Source organism: Papio anubis, chromosome 11 (genome assembly GCF_008728515.1).
Source record: "Papio anubis isolate 15944 chromosome 11, Panubis1.0, whole genome shotgun sequence".
NCBI lineage: Eukaryota > Metazoa > Chordata > Mammalia > Primates > Cercopithecidae > Papio > Papio anubis.
The window spans coordinates 98,397,027-98,410,597 of NC_044986.1; the positions used below are offsets into that span (position 1 = coordinate 98,397,027).

The 13,571-nt window shown below is 38.8% G+C and overlaps 1 protein-coding gene across 3 annotated transcripts in view; it reads left to right on the top strand.

The window, feature by feature from the left end:
• ARMC4 (armadillo repeat containing 4) overlaps positions 1 to 13,571 on the top strand; it is a 192,921-nt gene that overhangs the window by 34,763 nt on the left and 144,587 nt on the right. For all 3 annotated transcript variants that reach the window (XM_021943137.2, XM_017962626.3, XM_017962627.3), the window contains one exon: positions 2,970 to 3,117. In XM_021943137.2, coding sequence (XP_021798829.2) covers positions 2,970 to 3,117 — 148 coding nt within the window. The remainder of the gene's footprint in view (positions 1 to 2,969; positions 3,118 to 13,571) is intronic.

Here is a 13,571-nt window from a genome sequence, read left to right on the forward strand (position 1 = left end):
AGTTTAAGAAAGATACTGAAAGACAGCGTTCTTCAATAGCATGCCCTCGATACCTGGCAGCCAACAGGCCCTCCATGCATGTTTGTTGAATGAATATGCATGATAATACAGAACTATCTAACACGTATTTCACACTCTCTCTGTGCCAGGCATTGTTATAAGCTTTTTACATACTAATTGCTATTATCATCCCCAATTTGCAGGTGAGGAAACCGAGGCACAAGTAAGTTAAATGACTACCCCAGCTCCTCTAGGTACCAAGATGAACAGCTCCCATTACAACTATTTGTTTTAGCACAGCCACTTCACTAACCATGGAGTTTTGTTCAAATTATTATTATTATTATTATTATTATTATTATTATTATTATTACAGAGTCTTGCTCTGTCATCCAGGCTGGAGTGCAGTAGCATGATCTTGCCTCACTGTAACCTCTGCCTCCCAGGTTCAAGTGATTCTCCTACCTCAGCCTCCCGAGTAACTGGACAAGAGGCGCATGCCACCACACCCAGCTAATTTTTGTATTTTTTAGTAGAGACAGGGTTTCACCGTGTTGGCTAGGCTGGTCTCAAACTCCCGACCTCAAGCAATCCACTCACCTCGGCCTCCCGAAGTGCTGGGATTACAGGCGTGAGCCACCACGCCCGGCCCAAATTATTTTTAACTTGTTATCTCTATAATGAGAGTAATGACAACCTCATAGATTGTTGAGAGAATTCAAATGAGACGTTTAACCCACGGTCTGTTGTCCTGAACTCTCGTGGCCAAATGCGTGGGGTTTTGAAAAACTCACTTTAAAAAAGGGTGATGAAATTTATATAATGTATATTATGATAACCTCTATTGGAGTGTGAGCCAATACCCTATAATCAAAAGCATGAGCATTTCTGTAGTGAAACATGAATATTCACACTGATGAGATGAATAAAGACCATAAATAGTCTAGTATCAGTTCATCTAAGGCCTTAGCAACAAGTTAAGTCCAGTGGGGGGAAAATAGTTTTCAGAGCTTTTTGGATTTCAGAGTTAGAGGAAAAGTATTGTGGACTTGCGTGATCTATAATGGTCATTCACTTTGTGACTTTGATATTTAAGGACACCTTAATATGTGATTGGCAAGAGTCATATTTTAAGTAATTTTGGATCCTTCAAAATGAATGATTTTTTTTCTCCTCTTAATTTCTCTGACGTTTCCTTGCTTGTAGAATGGGAAGAATAGAGCCCGCTTTGCAAGGTGGTTGTGAAGTTTAGAAACAATGAATATAAAGTGCCTGGGACAGGCTGGGTGCAGTGGCTCATGCCTATAATCCTAGCAGTTTGGGAGGCCGAGACGGGAGGATCACGAGGTCAAGAGTTCGAGACCAGCCTGGCCAACATGGTGAAAACTCTGTCACTACTAAAAATACAAAAATTAGCCAGATGTGGTGGCACGTGCCTGTAAGCCCAGCTACTCAGGAGGCTGAGGCAGGAGAATGACTTGAACCCGGGAGGCGGAGGTTGCAGTGAGCCAAGATCACACCACTGCACTCCAGCCTGGGTAACAGAGCGAGATCCTGTTTCAAAAAAATACAAGTACCTAGGACAAAATAGACAAAACTGGTGGCTGCTGTTGGTATTATTTAATATTAAAATTAACTAGAAGATTTAAAGGTTTGCTTCTGTCCTGTGAGATGAGGAATGTGTGGGAAACAATATCAGGATAAATATCCAGGGTTCACCACCTCTCCACATGTGAGTGATGGATGAGCAGTTCCTGAGAAATCATTGTGGGTTTGGTGACCCAATGGCAGTAACCTGTCATCCGGCGGTGGGAGGTGGAGACAAGCTGGTGTGATGAGTGTGCATGTGCACGAGGGACCTCTGCAGGGACATGGGCTTATATTGGATTCCAGAAGGCTCTTGTAATACTGTTGTCCATGCATCCAACCACAGAATGTGGTGTACTTCTGTGGAACTCAACACCTTGCATGGTGATGCCTCTCAGAGTTGGTGGTTGACTCTTTGGTCCTGAACCTGATTATGTTCATGTCATTGCTGTTCTTTGGCACCTTGTGCCCTTGCAAGTACTTCAGTGTAGACATTACGGAGGGCTGTGCTGAATATTGACTCTCCTTGGTAACAGAGACTCTTTCACTTTAGGGCCTTGCAGCACAGCCCAGTTGAACTTACTGGAATAATAGAAATAGTCACTATCTGAGCTGTCCGGTGTGGTCACCACAAGGCATGTGGGCCATTGAGCACTTGAAATGTGGCTAGTGTGACTGAAGAACTGGATTTTTAATTTTCTTTAATTTTAGTTAAATAAATAAGTTCTAATATCTGTAAATATAGATGACCACATGCAATGAGTGGCAGTCTTGTTGAAAAACACAGCCTTAGGACATTCACTGAATACCCTTGTTTATTTCTCACTATCTTCTTTATTATGATTATTGCACCCAGAGCAATTGCACCTGCAATAGAGACAGGTTTATTCATTGCACGCAGTTCCTTCTTATTTTTATTTTTATTTTTTTTTGAGACAAGGTCTCGCTCTGTCTCCCAGGCTGGAGTGCAGTGGTGTGATAATGTAATAATGGTTTACTGCAGCTGAAACTCCTGGGCTCAAGCGATCCTCCAGGGTCAAGCCTCCTGAGTAGCTGGGATTACAGGCATGCACCACCATGTCTGGCTAATTAAGGTTGTTTTTTTTTTTTTTTTTTTTTTGTAGAGACAGAGTCTTGCTATGTTGTCCAGGCTGGTGTTGAACTCTTGGCCTCAAGTAATCCTCCCACCTCAGCCTCCCAAAGCACTGGGATTGTAGGCATGAGCCACTGAACCTGGCCTTGTGTAGATCTTAATAGAGATTTACTAGAACTCAGAAGGTGTTGGTATCTGATCCATTGCTTGTGCCCATGTTGCTTAAATGTGATTATAACCATCTCCACACTGTAGCTTACATGTGTATGTATGTTGTTATTGTTCTTAGAAAGAGTGCTGAAAAGATAGAGGAAATTATTAGTGATAGCTCCTCAGAAAGTGAGGAAGATGAAGAGCCACCTGACCATCGTCAGGAAGCAAGTGCAGATTTGCCATCAGAATATTGGCAAATTCAGAAGCTGGTGAAATATTTAAAGGTAAGAAAGGCCTATGGTAGTATGTTTGCAACGTTCATTTAAAATACTTTCCCAAAGATGTCTATGCTGCTTCCAAGTTTACTTTATGTTTCTTTCAAATAAGAGTAGTAAACATTCCTGTTGTTTTATCTAAGGGTGTGCAGGGCAAGGTCTTATTACCCTGAGGATGCAAGATTCATCCTCATGGAGCAACCAGGCTGCCTGGTACCAACCCTCTCTCCTGGCTGGGCAGTGGGCATGGTAAACAGCTGACACTGTGACTTGCTGCCATGTGATGATTTGTAGTTTGGTGTGGAAGAAACAACACGGGTTTTTAAAGCTGGACTTTGGTTAAACTCCAGGCTGTTTCACTTACTAGCAACGTAGCTGTTGAAACATTAGTTTTGAGCCCTAATTTTCTCAACCCATGGAATAAAATTAATATACCTGTACTACAGGACTATTATAAAGTGTTTAATAAAACACACTTGAAACATAGCATGGTTTCTGAGACATTGTGGGTGCTTATAGTGTGGGTTGGTCCATTTTCATTTCTCTCAAGTCAGATAGCACGCATGAGAACATTTTACATAATAATTGGCCCACATCATATATTTAAGTATTTGAATTTGCAGGAGGGCAAGGGGAATGACTCACCAAAACCCAGATTAATATTCATTTCTGACGTCAGATAGCAAGTATTGATGATTTCTAGGCCTTGTGTAAAGCCGACGTCCAGAAGTATTTGTGAAAAAGCATTTGACTCAACTCATGTTTTCTTTCTGCTTTTTCATGTCTTTGGTCAAATCAACCAAGGGCATTTGCCAATGGCTTTGCTTGATTTAATCATTGCACAATGTAAACATTTATCAAAATACCACATTGTACCCCACAAAAATATACAATTATTTTTTGTCAATTAAAAATAAATAATATTTTGGCCGGGTACAGTGACTCATACCTGTAATCCCAGCTTGGGAGGCCGAGGAGAGTGGATCATCTGAGGTCAGGAGTTCGAGACCAGCCTGGCCAACATGGTGAAACCCTGTCTCTACTAAAAATACAAAAAAAATTAGCCTGGTGTGATGGCGCACGCCTGTAATCCCAGCTACTGGGGATGCTGAGGCAGGAGAATCGCTTGAACCCAGGAGGCAGAGGTTGCAGTGAGCCGAGTTCATGCCATTGTACTCCAGCCTGGTCAATAAGAGTAAAACTCCGTCTCAAAATAATAATAATAATAATAATAAAATAAATAAATAATATTTTCATATTTCAAAAAGGACATGACCTTATACGAAACAAGCCCTAATGCTCAACTTGGAGATCCTTTTGGCAGGCTCCTAATGATTTGACCATCAATGCAAAATGAAAATTATTTTTTTTAGTCTGGACTAATTGTCATGAAACAAACCTCTAGACTATTGGACAGAACAGTTAATATTTTGTGAGTTTTAAAATTTCATTTTAAGCACGATACTTTATAAATAGTAAATATTTTTATGGCATCTGTCAATTTTTAAAATGGTTTTATTGGCATTTATTTTCGGTTAATATTTCCCTCATTTATGTTTTGTATTATGAAATTTCTATATCAGGTGCACATTGTTTTTACATGTTGTTGCAGTATATAATTATGTCATATATTATGGCTCATAATAATAAATCATGCATTTATTACATAAGGTTTTTTTACAGAAAACCTCTGAAACTTTTAGCATAACTCTACCACCAAAAATGATTCAATGTTTATTATGATAGAAATGATTCAGTATTATTATAGGCATTCATTATTATTGAAAGATATGTAATGAAATGTTAGGAAAAATACAGAATAATATAATTTTGGGAACTCAGGAAAATTTCTAGGAATTTTGATTGCATATTCCTGAATCTTGAAGATTAACCTGTCGGGAATTTGGAAACACCAGCATGGAGCACAAGCTCGATTCAGGCCACATGCTCCTGCACTCCTCTTTGGCAGGAGTATTTGTGCACAAACCGCATAGTTCAACACGGCGGTCCAGCCTGGCGTGCGTGGCAACCATGTGCAGCTTTGGGACATTTAGGACACGCTTGCAACAGTGCCTCTGCATCTTTACTGAACCACAGGGCCTCCTGTGATTGCCTCTCCTAGACTCTCAAAACGCATGTCATCTAGGGGGAAAAAAAAAAGAAGTGGCAGTGGAGAACTTTGCCAACACAACTCTCTCTGAGGTGGGCAGCTCTAGACAGGGCCATTGGGGCTTAGACTTCCTGACTTTTCCCTCCCCTTCCCCTTCCCCTTCCCCTTCCCTTACCCTTCCTCTTCCCCTTCCCCTTCCCTTCCCTTCCCCTTCCCCTTTCCTTCTTCCTCCCCTCCTCCCTTTCCCTGTCTTCCTCTCCCCTCCCCGGTCTTCCCCTCCGCTCCCCTCCCCTCTCCTCTCCTCTTTCCTTTTCTTTTTCCCAGGGTGCTCTTGAACTCCTGGCCTCAAGCAATCTTCCCGCCTTGGCCTCCCAAAGTGCTGGGATTACAGGCATGAGCCTCTACGCCCATCCAAGACATAGCCTTTCAGAAGATGAATTAAGAGAGTCTTGAGTTTTTCCCAAGAGTCCTGGTCCATTATCTTTATTTCATTAGCAAAAGGAAACAAGAGTCAAAATGGCAGGAACAAAAGATGGATCAGGAAGCAGAATACTAGAGTAATTAGAAGCATGATCTTTGACGTTGGAAAGACTAGTTGAGTTGAAATTCTGCCGCTTACTCAATGGCCTTGGGTGACTTGAGTAACCCCTCTAAGCTTCAGTTTCCTCATTGGTGAAGATGGAAAAATAAAAGTTCTTATATTAGGATTATTAAGAATGTTAAATGAAATATAACACATGTAAAGTGCTTAGCACAAAGTACTTAGTAACTGTTGGCAATGATAATCATTTCTATTGCTTATTATTACTGTAGAAAATGTGTGGCATGGAGGCTTAACTGACTTGTGCAGGTGGCCTTCAACTTTTACTTTCAGTTCTCTAGCAACCAATAAAAGGAGGGAAATAGAGTGAGTTAGTACAGGGAGGGAAAGTCTCTCAGCATCTTAAAATAAAAACAAACCAGTTGCCAGCGAGTATAACTGATCCTGGTGCTAAGAGCAGACAGAATTTTCTCCCTTAGGATTTAATGGGGCAGGCATGGAGTGAGAGAGTGAACAGCCTCAATAATATCCTCCCAGTGAACATGGCAAAGAGAGTTTCTCACAATAGCCTAATTACTGGATAACTGTCTTGAGTTTTTCAATTATTTAGGATAAGTCCATGTAGCATTAGGCCAAAAAGAGATGCACTATTTCTGTCCCAGTACAGCTAAAGAAAACGTTTATTGATGAAGTGCTACTTAAATTTGCACAAGTTATTCATTAATAAATCATGTGCAAATGTGATACTCTTGGCCAGACAGTAAATTGCCTGGAATTCGTACAGTTCCCACAGGTAAATATTCTTCACATAGCCAATAAAAGGAAAAGTATATCTATAAATGATTTCAAGGTTTTTGACACAGATAAATATTTTATATGGAGACACAAAACGATATTAAAAGTCTATGAAATGCAAAATTGAATGTCTCTAGGTAATCTCAAAATAAATACACCTGACATTTTAATTTATGAAATTATGGCTTAAATGTAGATTTAAGCTAGCAGAGAAATGTTCATGTTGACCTGACTTTCTATTTACCATTTTCCAAGTAGAGTAATGTCTGTGATTGTTGGGGAAAAAAAAAAGATTTAATGAGCTCATTAATACCCAAAGAGGTCAATGAACTATAGCTTATTCTTCGTCCAGAGCTATGAGCTCATATCTTGGCACATAAATAGAGTTTGTATTTCATTATTTGTTTGACGTATGTTAATTTCAACCTGCAAGTTTTATATATGTATATATTCTTTTCATCTGGAATTTTTGAACACAATTTAATTTTTAAATTAATGAATGTATCACATTTTTACTCACCAACCTTCCAGCTTTTCTCCCCCGTAGCTGATGATGCTGTACCCTAATTCTAAAGGAAGCAATGAACCCCCTTTTCAGCTACCTTACTGATAAGCACTTATGTTCTGTCTTCTGCTATCCTGATGGTTCAGGTTGTCTGCCTTAGTACCTACTTCTTGAGTAGAGAGACCACATCAAATTTATTGCTGTATCTTGCATGGCATCTTGCCAATGGGCACAAACTCGCCTCCCCACCTCTGCCCTGATGGTGCGAAGGGGAGAGGACGAGGTTCCTTAGTGGCAGGGCTTTGCTGTTTTCACTCTCAGCCCCCTGAAAGCAGTTCTTCCTGCCTCTGAGCCTGTCCTTCCTTCTGCTGCTGACTTCTTTCCCACTTTTCTTGCATCCCTCTCTCTTCCTGTTACTGCCATCTTTCTTGTAGACATACTAGTTGATTGCTGTATTTGCTGACTTTATATGGATATTATTTTCTTCCCTGGCCAAAATTGTTTTAAAATCTTGCAAGGAAAATGTCTTGCTTTTGATCAACTTGAGCGATTAAAGGAGATGGTTTGTTAACGTCTCTATGCTCCATACTAAATCTATGAGTCTCTCTAAAACTTCAGTGAAATCGTGCTCATTTCTAAATAAGGTATGTGGAGAGCCCCTTTGTGGAATAGGAGAAGGGATGTAGGATATTTTCCTTGTTTGGAAATGTGGAAATTAATATTAGTTACAAGTACCATATGTTATAAATTCATGCAAATGGGTATTCTTCAGTAGAGTGGGGTAAAATATTGAAAGGTCCTAATTATAAGTAGATTTGCATTTTATACATATTATAATGAAAAAGAATTTCTGGACCCAAGGTCAAAAACATGTTGAAATCCATGTCAATGTGGATTAAAGGTGGCGTGGGTATGGTATTTAACACTATAGGATCAGTAAATCCAAGAAAACATTGAGAAGACTAGAATAATGCCGAGAACGTGGTTGGTTGGTCAGTTTTTGGTAGTTTAGAGGCATATCAGAGGCTGGGCCTAGAACTATGCTTTCTTTCCTTTGAAGATATTTCCTAGAGCTGTCACTAGAGGGTAAGATGCCCGTATTATCCAGGCACCAGCTCTAGCTTCAACAAGGGTTATATTGGCAAGCACAGTTGGATATCTGCCCATACTTTGAAGTGCTTCATTCAGCCGGTGTTATTCCTGAGTACTTGCTGCAATGATGGATGCCTCTAGGGCTCATTCCCAGGGCCATTTCTCCATGTATACCTCCTCCCTGTGGGAAGCCAGCTTCTGCACCTGGGATTTTGATTAGAGTCCAGGTGGGAGAGTGGGGAAAAGGATGATGAAAACATTGATTTGGAAAGATGAATCCAGCAGCAGGTGATATGCCAAGTGAATCTGATGGGAAGGGATGAGAAGACAGTGACAACGGGGTTACATTGGTAGAAAGGATGGGCATTACCACACATTCATCCTCTCCCCTGACCCACAACAGATTGGTGAGGGGTCGCCTAATTTGTTCCTTCTATATCATCAAATTCATCAAACACTGGCATTGATTTCACCTTTCACATGAGCCAGATTGCTTGCCATGCTTCTGCTCTGAAACCACAAATTGAGAATTTTCAGGCCATGAAAAGTGAAGCGGCCTGGTGGATCCCAGCTTAGCAGCGGTCAATACTGTATTCCAGAGTGACATCTAAAAGACATTCACATCAGAAATGCCACTGGGCTGCCAGCTTCAGAAGGGACTCCCCAGAGCTCTCTCCCTGGAAGGTTTTGGGTTTCTTCTCTGGAGGTGGATTCTTGGCAAGGACATTTTTCAGACTTGAAAACTTTTGTTAAAGACTGCATTTGTGAGGCTCAGTTCCTTAATGATCTTACATAAATGATCTTACATAAACTGATTAAATACACACACACACAGACACACACACACACTCTTTAATTGGTTAAAGAGTTCTTTCGAGTGGTAATTGGAAGTTGTATGAGTTTTTGTTGTAGGAATTTGATGTGCTTCGCAATCAATTACAGTTAATTAAATTCCTTTCCCATTACTTGAGTTTTGGGTATGGAGTGGCAGGTAGTTTGATCCTTGTTTCATTGGTGGAAAAGCTGAGAAATTCTTTGCTCCGGGCCACACAGAAGGCAGCTGCGGGCTGGGACGGAGTCCAGGCTTCTATCTTTATTGCCCATTGCCTGGTGGTTCTGTTCCACTGTCAAGAAATTCAGGACCCAGGAGGCCTGCAGAACTTGCTGTTGTACCTTCTGTCTTTTCTCTTGTTTGGATTTCTTCATTCGAGTAAGAGTCAACAGGGAGCCCTTCCCATAAAGGAACTCAGTATTCACGATTGGAAGGCTGTATTAGACTGTGCTCTTTTGCTAAGTTTTTACTTAAAAAAAAAAAAAAAGGAAAAGAATGTGATGACGCAGAGCTATTCTTGTTAAAAAGAGTATTTTGAAAATGGAAAACAATGGTCACTGTTCATCCACTCAAATCAACTCCAGTAGTTAGAAAGACAAATGAGTGCCATGTTCCTGAGGAACATTCTTTAAGTTAGTACATGTGTTGCTACATTGGTGTGGGTTGACTTTCTTAAAAAAGTCAGTGACAAACAAATAGGACAACTTTTGTGACTATTTTTTTTAACTTGCCTGTTTGAAATCATAACATATTTAAATTCCATCAGCTAAAAAGAGTCTACTCAGAATCTGCATTTATGCTTTCATAAATATTGTAGTATAAGAAGTGAATCCATTGAAAGTATTTGGATTACTGGTAATGTGTGTTACTTGTGTGCTTATATTGCTCACAAAAGAATTTGTCGTCTTTTATTTTTGTTATAAAGGAGATTGTGGAAGAAATGGAGAGATTCCTCTCCGTCTTTGCCAAAGGGAAATCTGTATTTACATTTTTGAGCTTTAAACTTTCCTTGCCTCTTGGCAGTCATAAATAAATACGTGTGGAGAAAAAGCAGAGTAAAGACAATTAGATCAGTATGATAATACAATGCTACTGACTCCTAACAGTTTATATGACCACTAGCTAGCTCTATGCTACCACATCAACTTACCGACTGAAAAATGACAATATTAAAAATCTCAGGGGAGTTCCCTTAAGCTTTAACTCATTCATTCATTCACTCATGTGTTTATTCATGAATGTTTGCTATGAGCCAGCACAGCTAGAGCATGATGATATGATACACATACCCATCTAGTTATTTATAAGAGTTTTGATTGGAATGAACTGGGATATCTAAGGCAGTTTTATGTAGTAGAACTTTTCAGGGAATCTCTTGCCCCATGTATTTGCAGCAACACTTACTTTTGTTCCTTAAAATACGCTTTTCCCCTAAAATACATTTGAGAAAGCTAAGTAGATTGGAGAAGAGTAGTAGTACTGGCTAGTTCCCAGTTTCTATAATGTGCTAGGCTGCTTTGCTTTCTGTTTCAAAAACACACACTCACGGCCTGTTACAGAGTCTGCATGCTGAAGAATTTCTAAATATATGAGTTAAGGAGTGAATAAGAGGCATAAGATTTGGTATGAATGATTTTTCATTTTACATCTTTATATGGGTCTATTGTCATCATGATTTAAAATTGCATAGTAGCAGGAAAAATACTGAATCCCATGTCCCTTTTTGGTCCATTGGCCTTTGAGATTTCTGTTGGAGGGCTGTGGTTTTCCCCGGCTCTTGCTCCCTGGGTGGGTGTGGCTGTCTGGTGTGGCTGCTGATGTTTCTGTGACACAGGGCATAGCAGAAGAACGTGGTATTCTTCCCCTGTTTCCCTTACTCCCTTCTGTGTTTAAAATCTTTAAATATCATACAAATAGCACACTCATATATGCTCAATGTGAAACTTCAAACCATGCAAAGTGAAAGCTCCTTTCTAGATGTTTCTCTGTTTATATACATATTTATATACATAAATGAAATCCTATTCTTATTCTACATTTTACTTTTTGTATTTAATATTCTGTCTTGGTGATCTTTCATATCTGCCTCACTCCTTTTAATTACTACATAGTATTTCATTAAAGGTGTATATCATTAAGTTATTGAACAATTGCCTTATTGATAACATTTAAGTTGTCACTCAAATCAGTTTTTGTTACCACAAACAATACTGCAGCTAATATTTTTACATATTCTTTGGATATATACATTATTTCTATAGGATGGATTCTTTGAAATGGAATTCCTTGGGTCAAAGGGAATGCACATTTACATTTTTGATAGCACTAATAGGGAGTTCTATATACATGCCAAGATATTTATAAGATTTTTGATTGGAATGAACTGTGATAGCTAAGGCAGTTTCATGTAATTGTTCACTGGGTATAAAATTTCATTTATGAAAGATGAATAAGTTCTGGATATCTGCTGTACAGCATAGTATCTATAGTTAACAATATATATTGTGCACTTAAAACATTTAAGAAGTAAATCTCATATGAAGTGTTCTTACCACAAGAAAGGCAGAGACAAAGGACATGTTTTCAGCTGATGGATACATTTATTACTTTCATTGTAGTAATGATTTCACAGGTGTTGGATGTATATGCATATATCTAAACTCATCAAATAGTATACATTAAAGATGTACAGTTTTTTATATCAATTATATGTCAATAAAGCTGTTTAAAACAAAGAGAAAAATAATATATGCACACTACAATTTGAGACGACTTCCATTAAAAAATTTTCAATTTAAAGAGAAATAATGAAGAGTAATAAACAAAACAAACTTAGTTTATGTAAAAAAAAGTTTCATAGCTCCTTACAGAAAGCAACTATCAATTTACACTCTACCAGTAACATACCAATAGTTTTCAACCTTGGACCTTCAACCTCAGAGTGAAATTAGCCAGGGCTGTTAAATGAAGGAGCAAATAAACAAAAGACCTTGATGCCCAGGTACCATTTTTGGAAGTTTTGATTGAATTGGTTCAAGCTGGAGTCTAGGCATTGATAGACTTTTGAATCTCCCCGTGGTAATGAAACTGTTCATCTACAATGAGAACATATGGACGCAGGGAGGGGAACAATAAACATCGGGGCCTGTCAGGGAAGGTGGCCAAGGGGACGGGGGAGCATTAGGACAAACAGCTAATGCATGTGGGGCTGAAAATCTAGGTTATGGGTTGATAGGTGCAGCAAACCACATGACACACGTTTACCTATGTAACAAACCTACACGTTCTGCACATGTATCCTGGAACTTAAAGTAAAAAAAAAATAAAAAATAAAAAATAAAAAAAAGTTATTAATACAGGATTGGAATTCATTGTTGTAAATTCTCATCGATGTGTAGTCTTTTTGTTATTTTTTATTTTGGACAATTCTCATGGGGCAAAATGTACCTTGTTTGAATTTTCATATTTCTAGTTACTAGTGAGGTTAACAATTTTTTTATATGTCATATAGCCATTGTATTATGTCCTTTGCCTATTTTTCTGTGTGGTGGTTTGTCTTTTTAATTCTTGATGATGCAAATTAATCCTTTGGCTGTTATACTTATTGCAGATATTTATTTTCTCTTAGTGTGTCAGATGTCTTTTTTTATTTTTTATTTATTTACTTTTTTGAGATGGAGTCTCACTCTGTTGCTCAGGCTGGAGTGCAGTGGCACGATCTTGGCTCACTGCAACCTCTGCCTCCCCAGTTCAAGCAATTCTCCTGTCTCAGCCTCCCAAGTAGCTGGGACTACAGGAGCATGCCACTACACCTGGCTAATTTTGGTATTTTTAGTAGAGATGAGGTTTCACCATATTGGTCAGGCTGGTCTCGAACTCTTCACCTCAGATGATCCACCTGCCTTGGCCTCCCAAAGTGCTGAGATTACAGATGTGAGCCACTGCGCCCAGCTGGATGTCTTTTTGTCTACTCTTTTGTACATTAATAAGTGTCTTCTATTTCTTCATGGCTTATAGGTTTTGTTTCTTAGGAACTAGGAAGGTTTTTTTCTGAAGCCATTCCAAGAGGACAAAAATACTTTCTAGTTCCCTCTGTTAGTTTTATAGCTTTTTTTAAAGTTCAAATTATTAATCCTGGAATTCACTTTATGTATAATAGAAGGTAAGCATCTAACTTCACTTCTTTTTCTCTAGAGGGGCAGTCAACTGTATCAATACAGATTATTGGCCTATCTGCTCTTCCCTCCAATAATCTGGGATACCACCTTCATCAAATTCTGCAGTCTCACACGTGAGAGTTTATTTCTGGATCTTTCTCTGCGTTAACTTATTTGGATGTTCCCATGCTAGTTACATGCTGTTTTAATTACTACAGCTTTGGTATATTTTGATATTTGGTAGACCAGATAGGTACCTTAACATTTTTAAAACTTATTTTTTTGGATTTTTCATTCTAGATCATTTTAGAATGAGTTGAAAATCATGTTAACAAAACCCCAGAATTCTGTGGGCATTTTGGTTGGTTTACATGAATTTACAAATTATTTTTGGATTAACTGCAATTTAAATAATGTTGAATTATCCTGTT